Source organism: Dunckerocampus dactyliophorus, chromosome 7 (genome assembly GCF_027744805.1).
Source record: "Dunckerocampus dactyliophorus isolate RoL2022-P2 chromosome 7, RoL_Ddac_1.1, whole genome shotgun sequence".
NCBI classification, from domain to species: Eukaryota; Metazoa; Chordata; class Actinopteri; order Syngnathiformes; family Syngnathidae; genus Dunckerocampus; species Dunckerocampus dactyliophorus.
In genome coordinates this window covers 29,281,849-29,295,918 of record NC_072825.1, presented here as the reverse complement: position 1 = coordinate 29,295,918, position 14,070 = coordinate 29,281,849, and the positions used below count along the sequence as shown (strand labels likewise).

General features: G+C 40.4%; 1 protein-coding gene across 2 annotated transcripts in view; it reads left to right on the top strand.

Moving 5' to 3' along the window:
* Positions 1 to 14,070, top strand: part of LOC129185705 (glutamate receptor ionotropic, NMDA 2D) — a 174,952-nt gene that overhangs the window by 142,954 nt on the left and 17,928 nt on the right. For both annotated transcript variants that reach the window (XM_054783085.1, XM_054783084.1), the window contains exon 15: positions 13,509 to 13,744. In XM_054783085.1, coding sequence (XP_054639060.1) covers positions 13,509 to 13,744 — 236 coding nt within the window. The remainder of the gene's footprint in view (positions 1 to 13,508; positions 13,745 to 14,070) is intronic.

The window sequence follows — 14,070 nt, the reverse complement described above, 5'->3', positions numbered from 1 at the left end:
CATTTCTGCTGTTGCAGAAAAAGCTACTAGCATTGCTAAGTCAGCTACAGTGCTAACAAGCGTCTCTCCAAAGTATCAGCATCCAAGTGAGGGAGATGATGATAGATTTTCTCGTGTTTGGTAGCCATAAACAGGCTCTAGGGACACATACTACTGTTAGGATGTCATTAAATAGCCCAGTTTGCATAATAGGAGACCTTTTAGTGGTGTGCTGAAGCAATTGAGGTAAAATAGAGTGCACTACTTGGCTGCAACCAGCAGAGGTGCTGTTGCTTCAGCCACAACTAGTCTAAAGCACGCCGTCAACCCTCCTTCCCGTTTTAATAGTATTTTTCCCGTATTTCATGAAAACGCTAAAAATCTACGTCCGGTTCGCTCTGCAAAATGGTGTGGCTGGTAAAGTCAGGCCTTCAAAATAAAAACAGGCCAGTAAAATAGCACAGTTGCACCACAGGATAAAGTGAGGATAAATCTATATTTGTAAATATTATTGGAATCCTCTTATGGATTAACTTATTAACTATATTTGGATTTATGGGTGGCATTGTGACTTGTGTGTATGCGTGTGTGTGTGCGTGTGTGTGTGTGTGTGCGTGTGTGTGTGTGTGTGTGTGTGTGTGTGTGTGTGTATGCGTGTGTGTGTGTGTGATAGATAAAATCAGTTTTGGCAAACTCATGCTTGATTGTCATTTCTCATTCATCCACGTCATCGTATTCTCACGGCATGGAATCCATGGCAGGCTTTATTCGTTCATGATGAAAGACTAGGCAGGACAACCCGAGTCTGACTCGAGGGCTTGGTGCAGGATCTCAAGGATTCACCTTGACTTCAGGGGTGTCCATGACCATTGTTACATCTGAATGGAATGCTAACAAGGTGATTCCACCCAAACGAGAGAACCCACTTTATTGTTCATCAACACCTGTGGGCATGCCTATGCATTTAGACATGAAATAATGCCGTCCTATCTAGTCAGACTGGAACTGTCTTACCTAGTCAGACTGGAGCCTTCCCATCTAGACAGACTGGAGCTGTCCTACCTAGTTAGACTAGAGTTGTCCTAGCTAGTCATAGCTGTCCTATCTAATCAGACTGGAGATGTCCTATGTAGTCAGACTGGCACTGTCCCACCTAGTCAGACTAGGGCTGTCCTATCTATTCAGGCTAGAGCTGGCCTACCTAGTCATTCTAGACCTGTCCTATCTAGTCTACATACATAGTTTGAATAGAGCTGTCCCTGCTAGTCACACTAGAGCTGTCCTATCTAGTCAGACTAGATGTCTTAGCTAGTCTGACTAGAGCCGTCCAATTTAGTTTTCTAGAGCTCCTTGAGCATGAACTGATAAAGATTTCGACTTCATTTTTGTAACATTATACGTCTTTCTGTAACCAAACATTAATCATAATATTAAACTTAAAAAAAATTTAAAACTCTTTAATATTTCAACTTTATGCTGCTAAAATGACATTATTTTCCCTCGTGATATTATAGGGTTCATTCTTGTAAAATTGAGACTGGAGCTGTCCCATCTAGACAAACTGGAGCTGTCCCATCTAGACAGACTGGAGTTGTCCTACCTAGTCAGACTAGAGTTGTCCTACCTAGTCAGAGCTGTCTGATCTAATAAGACTTGAACTGTCCTATCTACTCAGACTGGTGCTGCCCCACCTAGTCAGACTAGGGCTGTCCTATCTAGTCAGTCTGGAGCTGTCCTACCTAGTCTTTGAGCATGAACTGAAAAAGCCTGCTTGGATGAGGGGTGACAGGTCTTGTATTTCTAAACTAAACAGTCCAGTTGCCATCCATTCAATGCGTTTGGAAAAATATATCCCTTGAGTGGGCTAGTTGATTTTCTTTATGTATTGAGCGTGCTGCTTGAGTGGTTCCGACTTGTTTAAGGAATTATTACTAAGAAGATTAGTTTGCACTGATGTGAAGCAAGGAGGCTGGATCCCAAACCTTGCATAATGCAGTAAGTGTCACAGGGTTACATCATGGCAGTACCCGTGCTGTGATGAGTCGTATTGCTTTGCTTTGTGTGTTTTCTTCTCCCCGTCGCTGCCTCTGGTGAACGCTGTCTATTGATCTCGCCACGTCTTGTTTCCTGATAGAACTGCAGACTTTGCACCCTTTCCAGTCCCAGTTCCATTTTTTTTTAAAGCAGTTTTGAGAATATATTATTCAATAATCAGATACTGAAAAGCTGTGAGGAGAGAGCTTTGTCGTTGGCTGGCTATTTTTCAGGAATTCACATGCAGACAATTGCCATGTTGTGATTATAACGCACACTTGTTCAGGTCACGCTTTTCTGCACATCTGCCGTGGAGCTCGGCCTCTCTGGACGTGTTTGGCGTCATGCTGCATCTGGCACATAGCACGTAAGTGTGCAGGCATGGAGGCACACAAAAACTGTTTCCTTTATGAATAATTGGATTCATTTACCCACAGGAAATGCATTTGTTCTTGTGACAAGCAAGGAGTATTGTGCAAATTGTGTTGGACAGATTTGGTAGCCGAACGGCAGCACAAGTTTGATGAGGTCTTCTGCAGGCAGTGGATACTTAAAAACATTACCATTGTCCTTTAGCTATACAGTGTTGAAAGAATATCAGTGTTTGCCACTATTATACATTTCTGATTGAAATTTTAAGGAAAAGAAGAAATGGGAGTGAGACAAAAATGTTTTCAGTAAGGAATTTATTGCAAACAAGCATTAAAGTGAAATGGGCTGTTCATCAGCTGAACCACACAGACGAGGGCCTTCAGTCATGAGGGATGTCCCTGCAACATCTCCACGTAGCCATCTGTCGTTTGACGCCCCTGCACAACCTGAAGCTCCATTGTTCCATTGAAGGATCATGATGGCGCCCCCTCCAGTGTGCTGTGTGGAAAACATCTCAGGTGGGATCTCCTCGTCATGCCAGTAATGTTGGAAGCCATCTGGCCGTCAAGGGAGAATAAAACTTTCTTCCACCCTTCAATGTCCCATGTTTGGTGCTCTGCTGCAAATTACAAACCAAAAAACAGGAGACGAGGCCATGGAAACCTTTTTTTTTTCTTTTTTTCAACTTTATGGTACAATTTTTTTCTCTCATTTTTTTCTTTCCAAATGTTTCAACTTTTTTAAGTTTCATAAATTTTCCTTTTGTAATATTTAAACTTTATTTGAATATTACAACTTTTTGCCCAACCATTTATTTTGTATGACTTAAAAAACATTTTTTACTTTAATATTTCAACTCTATGCTAGAAGAGCTTTTTTCTTCTCTGGCAGATGGTGTGTGACGGTTATTGGACTGCACTCGGCACCAGTAACAACCTTTATTTGGGCCGAGGATGGTCCCGTGTATTGACGGACAGCCAATGGAATCCTCCGGCTCATCTTTTTTTGGGTCTACCACTTAACCTTTTTGTTCCATGAACCTCAGGATGTTTGAAGAAGTCTGAAATGACCGTCTTACTGCGTCCAACCTCAGCAGCAAAGGCGCGCTGCCTTGCTTATGCAGCTCAACAATCCCACCGCGTTCAAAGAGAGAAAGCTGTTTTGCCTTTGCCATCAGGAGATCATGACAGTGTGAATACCTGAACCTAAATCACATTCAATCCAACATTTGGCCTTTCAAAAGCTGTGCTCTTAAACGTTTTCACTTGAATGCTTCTTTGCAATAAATTGCTTTTTTGTCTCACTCCCATTTCTTCTTTTTGCATTTTTAAGTTTTACTTAGAACCTCAAGATCCAATATTTTAATCAATGAAGAAATGCCACAATCCGTGAATTTGTGGGGTTTTGAATGGTGAAGGGTGAAGGGTGAATATAAATGGACTCCATGTTGATCATGAATACATATGCAAAATTCTGCGGAGGTCTCTGGAAAACATTTTGCCGATAACGATATCCGCACACGAGTGATGACGTGTTCCACACGGCAACAAGGTGTGGACTCGAGTCATGCTACTTGGACCTGAATAACAAATTTGATGACTTTGGACTCGACTTGACAATATCATCAAAGACTTGCAACCCGACTTGGACTTTGACATCAGTGACTCAGGAATGGACTGTGACTTTAGTCTGATGACCTGAGAATACTTACCCTAACATTTTGACTTTATTCTCATAACATAACATTTTCAGCAACATAATTTTCTAAAAAACAAATATTTGTTGTTTTGTTTGTTGTGTTGTTTGTGTTGTGTTGTTTTTCTTTAATATTTCAACCATATGTTACGAAAATGACATTATATTTTATTCTCGTAAAATTGCGACTTTTTTTTCTCGCTAGAAAACAACTTTTTCTCCTAATATTTTGACTTTATTCTCATAAAATTAAAGCTGTTTTTTCCATTTCTGCTGTTTGTTTGTTTGTTTTTTTTCCAACTATATGAACTTTCTTCTTGTAAATTTTCTTCTCCTAATTACAACTTTATTCCCATAATATTTCAACTTTATTTTTGGAACATTATAACTTTTCCCCAACTTAATTCTCCAAAAATGACAACTTCATTCATTGTTTTGTTTCTCATGTTAGGACTTTTTAAAGGAGACTTATTATACTAATTTTCGGGCCTTTGTATTGAGTTGTGGACTCCTGTAGATCAGCTACACATGATAACCCGCACAGAAAGCTTTCTAGATCTTCCAGACTCTGCACCTCTTCCTGCAGTGTTTCCTGCCTCCCGCCCTAACGGCCTGTGTAATTTACTCCAGGCACGCCTCCCGCCAAACCCACTACGCTGTGATTGGTCGCACTCCCTCCGCTCGCTGTATGTACACTCTATAATGCCACACAGACCACCACTTTTGTCTGATTACTTGCCCAAAATAAACCCAGTTAGGACACTGATGAATTTGTACGTAGCGCTTGCTTTTCTGACTCTTCAACACGACCAAGTAATGTTGAAAAGGCGTCAGACTTCAGCATCAGTTTGATGGATAGTCCAGCTTCATATTGGCCCATGTTCACAAAAGAGTCCCGTGTGAAATACCGTTGAAAGATGAGCATATTTTTCTCTTGCTGGCCGGGAATCAGCAACTCTAACTACTTCTGCCTGAGGCTTGCCTCTGTAGGCACACTCCAAGAAACATTTCCTCGGTGCCATACGCGCTAACACGGTGAACAGAGCAGAGCGAAGCAGAGCGGGGGAAGGGCAGGCCTACAGCGTGTACCCAGGCATGCCCATATAAGGAAGTCCGGGTTGCACTGACGTCAGTGGAACTCGGTGTTAAAAAAACTGTAAAACACAGTGTGCAGAGCCATCCAAAACTGCTTTGAGGGCTCACTTCCAAATGTACAAACCTTATTATCTGACATGTTGGCACCGTTTAACACAAGAATACAACGTTATAACAACATTTATAGGTCACAAAAGACAAAAATCATAACAGGTCCCCTTTAAAAAATATATATATATTTTGTATTTCAACTGCATGCTACTAAAATTATAATTTTTATCCTCATAATATTAAAAACTTATTTTCATAACATTGCAATTATTTTCTTGATAGAATACTTTACTTTATTACAGCGTTTTTTTTTGTTGTTTTTTTTTCTGCTGCTTTCTGCTGGGTTTTTTTGGGGGGGGGGGGGTTGGCCAAATATTTCAGTGTTCTTCATGGAAATGTTGTTCTCATAATTATGACTTCATTCCCATAATATTTTGACTTTATTCTTGTTATAATTTTTTTTTCCCGCAGCCTAATTTTCCAAAAATTACACCTTATTTCATGTATATTTATATATTATATATATATAATATATTATATATTATTATTTTTAAAAAACATCCTTTTTCTTTAATATTTCAACTGTAATAATAATAATAATTACGTTATTTTCCGTATAATATTGCAACTTTTTTTTCTTAATATTTTGACTTTATTCTTGTAAAATTACTGAGGTTGACATTTTCAGTGTGTGTGTGTTGTAGGGCTGGGCGATTTCATAGATCTTGTGATATAGATCTATACATGTAGATCATATACTTGTTTCCCAAGAAAGTATCTATCTCATCTCCGCTACTGTTGTTATTGCTAGCATTAGCAAGTTACCGAGACGATGACGTTTTACGCTTCCGGTTCACGCAGGCACACAAGCAAGGCTGTCGCCAGTAAACGTTCAGAAATCAGGTGTGTGGGAGCCTTCAAAAGGAAGACAACACTTTCTAGAAGTATGTGTTGTTTCGATGTAAAATACCAACCTCAGACGTCACCACACGGACAAGCTAATGCTAGCTGTAGTGCTAGGATGCTACAAAGAAGCTGAAAGGGGATCTAAAACAGAGCATGCTTGAAGTCACTTGAATGATTGGCTGTTTTGGCAAAGCCATGCTACCATCTTTATATAACCCAAGCTTTGATGATGCCTGCTCATGTCGTGGAAGTTCATTGTAAATAAAGCAGTAGAGAGACTATCTCAACACACACAACACACTCCCAGTCTTCAAAATAAGAGTGCTGTGTTCCACATCCTGTTGACAAAATAGATAAAAAATAAATAAGGGTGTCATCAAAAATAGTAAACATGGACGTACCTGATGGCTAGACTGGCTATCTCGTACGTTCAGTGTCAAACTAAAAAAAAAAAAAAAACGAAGAACCTGTTCACAACAGGCCACTTGATAGACTTTTTGCTACACATTGTTCTTTGTTGACAGTCGTCCCTCGTTTATTGCGCTTAATTGGTTCCAGACACAACCACGATTACTGAATTTCTGCGTATATTCATAAATGAAAAATTGTCATAGTTAGGAGTGTCACAAGATCTCGCAAGATCAAAACGGGACAAGACTTCTCGTTCAGAAAAAAACAAAATGTCTCGTGGGCACCAGGCCTGGGACGGAAATAAACTCATTTAATACGTATTTATTAGTTTTTTTTTAACCACAACGCTCGCTCCTGGAGACGTATTTATACGTCCTTTACGTTTTTTTGCGCGAGAGGCAGAAAGAGGTGATGACGCAAGTGCACAATAAAGGAGGTGACTTTTCATGCAGTTTTAAGACATAAAAACGGCCACAAGGGGGCAGAAGTGCATTTCATGTGATTTCATGTGATTCATGTGATTTCATGTGTTATTTTGATGTAAAACAAGCCCTTTTTGTGTTGTTTATGTTGGTATAGTTGTTTAGATATTTGAGCTGTCACAAAAGCAAAATATTTATGTCAAAGTGAAAGTTACGCTTGAAATGTATCTTTTCATAAAAAGCTGTTCTTCTCCCTTTTCTAGTTGGGAGCTGATATTTTCCTGAAACTTACCTATGTTCTACTGCTGATTACTAAAGAACGGAAAAAGGTAGAAACAAACTTTTTTTTTCTGACAAAAGACGAGAGTCTAATATTTCTTTTGGTAGGGTCCATGTTTATATTGCCTAGAACACAATATTCTGCGTGTTTTGAAAAAACAGTCAAAATAATCTAAAATGGCCGCTACTGAAGGGGTTGTCTTTTGAAAAATATCTAGGATTGAATGAGTTAATAACACAATAAATGAAAATGAACTGGATAATCAATATACAGTATTACCATGTGCATGCGTGTCTTGTGCCTTGTCTCTCGCCTCCAAACAGGCAGGAAGAGGGTTCACTCTGTGCATTGCTTTCAGCACCCTGGCACGTTTGTTCTATAGAACATGCATGAACGGAGTTAGCCCTTTTGTCAGTCATACAGTCTCTTTGTCTTGGTGGGTGGAGGCGGGGCTGCTAGCATACACACAGAGTGCAGAAGTGTGTTACATAGTAGAAATTATATTAGTAGATTGCAATATATTGTCATGCATTTTAAAAAATAATATTTAATTATATATATATATATTTTTAAGTAGAGTTAAAATCTCGTTTCATCTCGTTCTCGTATACCCAATCTCGTGTATCGTTTCATCTTGTGAACTGAGTAACTCGTGACACCCCTAGTAGTTACAGCATGGAAAACCTTTTTATTACTTTCCAAAATACGTGTTTTAGCATTATTAGAGCCCTGTATACATGAAATAACACTTCTACACTCCTGTTATTCTATGTTTACATCACATTGCACGGGCCACGGGATCACTGCAGAGAGACAGCTGCTAGCATAGCAAGCTAAGTAGTTAGCCTCTTCAATTGACTTATTCTAAACGTAAGTGTTTCAAACAGAGTGCGGAAGAAGGACAAAGAAGCCAAAAACTTACCATTTCCACACGGAATGAGAGGAGAACCTTGGCATGTCCGTCTCGGATTTGAATGTTTTTACTTGAGACCTCACTTGGACTTGCACGGATGTACTTGAGATTTGATTTGAGATTAAAGACTTGACTTGGACTAGCACGGATTTACTTGAGATTTGAATTGACATTAAAAACTTGAGACTTGACTTGGATGTGCACGTCTTTACTTGAGCAATGACTGGACATTAAGACTTGAGAATTGACTTGAGACTTGACTTGAACTTGCACATCTTTACTTGAGGTTGACTTGAAATTAAAGACTTGAGACCTGATTTAGACTTGCACGTCTTTACTTGAGACTTGATTTAAGATTAAAGACTTGACATTGACTTGGACTTGCACGTCTTTACTTGAGATTTTATTTGAGATTAAAGAATTGACTTGGACTTGCACTACTTTACTTGAAAATTGACTTTCCCTTACAGGTCTTTACTTGAGATTTGATTTGAGATGAAAGACTTGAAAATTGACTTTGACTTACAGGTTTTTACTTGAGATTTGATATTAAAGACTTGAGATTTGACTTGGACTTGCACATCATTACTTGAGAGCTGACTTGAGATTAAAGACTTGATACTCGACTTGAATTTGCACGTCTTTAGTTGAGACTTGAGACTTGCAAAACACTGACTTTGTCAGCCAACTCTGGCAACAAGCTTGCTAGCTCATTATGTCTGTGGTCTACAATAATTTCCAAGTTTGGCTGATGGATTGTAAATATGCAATCTGTAGTGACGCCGATGGTTATGCGAGGAGGGAGGAAGGCGTCTTCATCTTGTAACCTAATATGAGACAAATAAGCCAAGTTTAAAATTTCACTGATTACATTAGTCCAGAGTTTCATACTTTTGACTTTTTTCTAGACGGTATTTTGTAAAGGACAAATAATGGGAAGAATAGATGATACAAAGGTATTGGTGATGAGGCTCAGTGTCCTTTTGTGGTGCGATCCAGCTTTGTATTGGCAGCGTGCGAGCTCTACCTGACCTGACCTGCCAGCGACGAGAGAGGCTGAGTGTGAATTTGACACACCTGTCGGATTTGGCAGGCCTGAGCTGGCAGCGACTGAGATGCACAGACAACTGCTATCATAAAAGTCCAAAGGTGGGAACAAGCAGGCCATGTGAGACGAAAGAGAGCAACAAAGACGAATCGCCAGAAGTCAAGCAGCAGGGAAGAATTAGGGTTTGGAAAAAGGATGTTGGTCTGTTTAACTGTCTTCGCTAAGATGCGATGACTTTTAAATCAGGTTTATGTTTGGACATCGCGGCAATGAAGGCGAGACATGTTTTGGAAAGCACAGGATGTGTTTATGAGGCGAATCTGAAACGACAAGTTGTTACCTGCCATTGAGCTGCAGTGCGTCCATCTGTTGGCCTGCTAATGATGTTCTATGGGAGACGCGCTTCCCGGATCACTCAGATGACTGAGCCCAGCTTCGTGTAAGCCACGCGAGCACAGCTAATGATGGCGCCGTTGAAAAGCATTTGGCGGGGGCCATGTCGTGTTCAAAGCGGCGACGCATCTTAACCGTTTTGCTCGGAACTGAGCGAGGCGCCTGTAATGTGCAAGAAAAATGCAACCTTCAGACGTGGGTTTTCTGCGGCGCTCCTTGTCTTGCCGTCGCAACAGAAATCTCTCATTACGAGCCTCGTTGGTCACAACGCCTCTGTGCTTCCATCGTGAAGCATACGCCACATCACTATGGTTACACCAGCAACCCCGACAGCCAATCATAGCTTCGCAGTGCAGTTAAGATGTGTTAGGTCGAAGAGCTCATTAATGAAAATTGGGCATTTGGGCTAAAGCGGTTCTGCTTGATTGCTGGCGAGTTAACTGATGGACATCTGGGATTCCTCAGAGCTTAGCACCTTGATGGCGTTGCTGACCATCCCTCTGTCACAATGAAATGATTATGATCTTCTCTCTCTGTTTCTGTCACTTCCTATCGCTTCCTTCTTCAAGTTCACCCCTGGAGTGTTCCTGCTGTTTGTCATTATGACATAATCTCAGCCTCTCGTCCTCCGTGTGTGTTTGTCTTATTTCTCCTGGCGTGTGCATAAGGAGAAAAAGAATGCTGCTTGCCTCTCCACCTTAATAAACATTATTTCAGACTCTCTCATTACATCGTTCTTTCTTTCAGCCCTTTTCACCCGAACATCACAGTGTGGACCCTGGCCTCCCTTTTCTGCTCCGCTCCTCATTTACTCTTGCTTAGCATGTTGAGATTGGGTTGTCGGTGTCATTTATCTTCTCAGAGCCACTTCCTTGCTCCTCTTTGTTATTTTGGACATTGCTTGTTTGGTATTTTTCACCCCTGACCTCAAGAAGTCAAAGTGGATTAAGAGACTCAAAGAAAGGAATCCTGTAGAAACACTCTGATTAGCATTAACCTTTATGCGTCTTTATATGTCCTTGTCCCTGGCATCTATCTATCTGATCTGATAAGATAAGATAAGATAAGATAAGATAAGATATGCCTTTATTAGTCCCACAAGGGGAAATATCAGGTCTCATGAGTTAGCATTAGCAGACAACAGAAAAGCCGTACCACAGGGATCACTATTAGATCCCCTGATATTAGAAGAATGATTGCCGCTTCAGTAATCGTAATTGGTTCCAGACCTGACCGTGAATTTGAACCAAAGAAGGACCTTCTAAATACGCGTTTTAACATTATTAGAGCCCTACAGACATGAATTAACACCCCTATATTCTCCTTCAGTGTTATTACCCAATACAGTAAACATAATAAGAGCAAATAAGCCATATAAGACATAGAAAACCTGTTTATGACCTTCTAAATACACATTTTAACATTATTAGAGCTCTATAGACATGAATTAACACCCTTACAGTCACCTTTACACTCCTATTACCCAATATCCATCCATCCATTCTCTATGCCGCTTCTCCTCATTAGGGTCTCGAGGGTATGTTGGAGCCTATCCCAGCTGACTTCGGGCGACAGGCGGGGTACACCCTGGACTGGTCGCCAGCCATTCGCAGGACACATATAGACAAACAACCATTCACACTCACATTCATACCTATGGACAATTTAGAGTCACCAATTAACCAAACATGCATGTTTTTGGATGTGGGAGGAAACCGGAGTACCCGGAGAAAACCCACGCGCACACGGGGAGAACTCCACACACATAGAAATGCCTAAGGGTGAATCGAACACAGGTCTTCCCCATCTCCAGACTGTGACTGTGTGGCCAACATGCTAACCACTAGACCTAATAGTAATACTAGACCTAACCTAATATAGTAGACATAATAAGAGTAAATAAGACATGCTGTATAAGCCATAGAAAACCTGTTTATGACCTTCTAAATAGGCTTTTTAACATTATTAGAGCCCTCTAGACAGCCCTATAGTCACCTTTACGCTTCTATTACCCAATATAGTAGACATAATAAGAGAAAATAAGACACATGAGACATAGAAAAACTGTTTGTAACCTTCTAAATACGCATTTTAAACATTATTAGAGCCCTCTAGACATGAAATAACACCCCTATAGTCACCTTTAAACTCCTATGACCCAATATAGTAGACATAATACAAGGAAATAAGACAAGACTCATGCTCGTGTGTGTTGCTGTAAATGTGTTCCGGTGTGATGGGAGCTCAGTGGGGGGATGGACGGGTTCAGAGTTGAGTCGTAGCTTGGCGTGGGTTATGGCCACAACAGTAGCCTGTGTTAAGGATTATTGTGCTTGTTGTTATATCGTTCAAACCCGCAATAAAAGCCTGTCGTTCAGGCGATCAAGTCTGACCCGATCAAAGTTTTACCCGACATTACAGTAACATTAGTGACATCTAGTGACTACCTACATGCTACCTACATACTACATATCATTTTCTGCATGCCTTATATTTGTATTTTACTTCATTTAACTAAAAATACATCAAATTTGCTTCAATATGCATTTTTTTTACTAATGGAACAGCATGATTTATTAATATAATATAATACTGATAACATCAAATAAATATTAATATTTGTCTCTTCAGCTGTATTATAAATGTATTTCTTTATGATTCCAGTCGATTTGAACATTTTCTTTAAAATGGCTGAATGACTTTCTACAGCCTGTGTAATGTCTTCAATGTAAGTGTGACGTCATTACTTTCACTAATCCCACAACAATGAAATGTCATACATGGAGGCACTGCAGTACTCTCCCCATCCTGAAGGGGTGGGGGCGTGCATGAGCTGGAAGGCGCTTGTCACTGCCGACCTTCCATAGAGAGGAAAATCCAGCGTTTGTCTTTTTTTGACGGTAGCAGCACCAGCTTTTTAGTAGCGAGCCAAATGCATGAAATATACATGTTTTCATTATTATTATAAAATTTTGCTCTGCTGAATGAATGAATGCATTTGACTGCCAAGATGGAGGATTATACTGTATATCCAAGCTCACCAGAGGGTGATCAGACTTTTACAACAAAGTATCAGAGCTTTTCCTGGAGAAGGATAGGGTGCATGTACTTCATATACAAATAAAAGGTAAGACCACAGATGTTTTTCTGTCAATAAAAATAAATAAATGGGACTAAGAAGTATTTGAAAACTTTTTTTTCTTTTTCAAAAGTCAATTATTATCTTCTTTTGCTTGTTATTTTCTTTACACTAGAAGTCTCACTGCCCGGCTATTTGGCTTTTCTAACTTCCATGCCCAAAGGACAGCCAGGTGGCTGGATTAGTTTTGAACTAATATCCTAGTCCAGGGGTCAGCAACGTGGTAGCCCCCCACGACCACATGAGGTGCCCGCAAGCCTGCTTTTCATTCAGGTTTTCAGTTAATAATGTGAGAACACTAGAAAGAAAAGTATTGTGAATCATAAAATGTGAGTTGTGGATACCAGCATTTTGTGAATGTTTTGGTAAAACGAGCATATTTGATTTGTTTGGGTTGAAATAAGGTATGAAAATCATTTCTACAAAAATGAGTAGCTCGTGGCCATTTTCATTTTCTAAAAGTAGCTCTCGCAAGAAAAAAAACGTTGGTGACCCCTGTCCTAGTGTATTCAGATAATCAGTCGACATCTGTGAACTGCTAGTCAGGCAGGTCATGACTGCGTTTACCAGTAAAGGTGGGTAATTGTAAACCAATGAGTCATTCATTTTAAACCACACAGCCTTTCAGCTGCCTTCTGGGCTTTGGAGCAGGAGTAAGAAAACCCTGGGACTTGAGAAACCTGTATCTGTCTATCGATCGATCGACCCCGTCCTGTTTCTCATCTTTATCCCCCCTCCCTCACCCCATCTCCCACTTTTCCCCTTTGCAGATGAAATTGAAATGCTGGAGCGCCTTTGGCTGTCAGGTATCTGCCACAATGACAAAATTGAGGTGATGAGCAGTAAGCTAGATATTGACAACATGGCTGGGGTCTTCTACATGCTTCTGGTGGCTATGGGCCTCAGCCTACTGGTGTTTGCCTGGGAACACTTGGTGTACTGGAAGTTGCGCCATTGCATGGCCACCAGCTCAGGCAAACTGGACTTCCTCCTAGCCATCAGCAGGGTAAGCTTTTCTAACATACGTGTTGTGTTTTTGCATGCTTGCAATAGTTCTTTTACATTCACATTCCGACTGAATACAACCAATAAATGAGCCTCCCTATACTCATATTGCTTAATGCCAGGACACCAAGTAGGCTTCTTACGTCATCCTATGCGCACACACATGCATTCCGTTCCTGCCCTGATCTGTTACCGAGTGTGAGCGTCTGAGGGTGTGCAGTCAGTCTGAGGTCAATTCAATTCCACTCAGTCAATTGAGGAGGAGGATTAATTGAAATTCAATGCCTGGATATCCCGTTCCTTTGACAGTGACCTTCACAGAGCAGT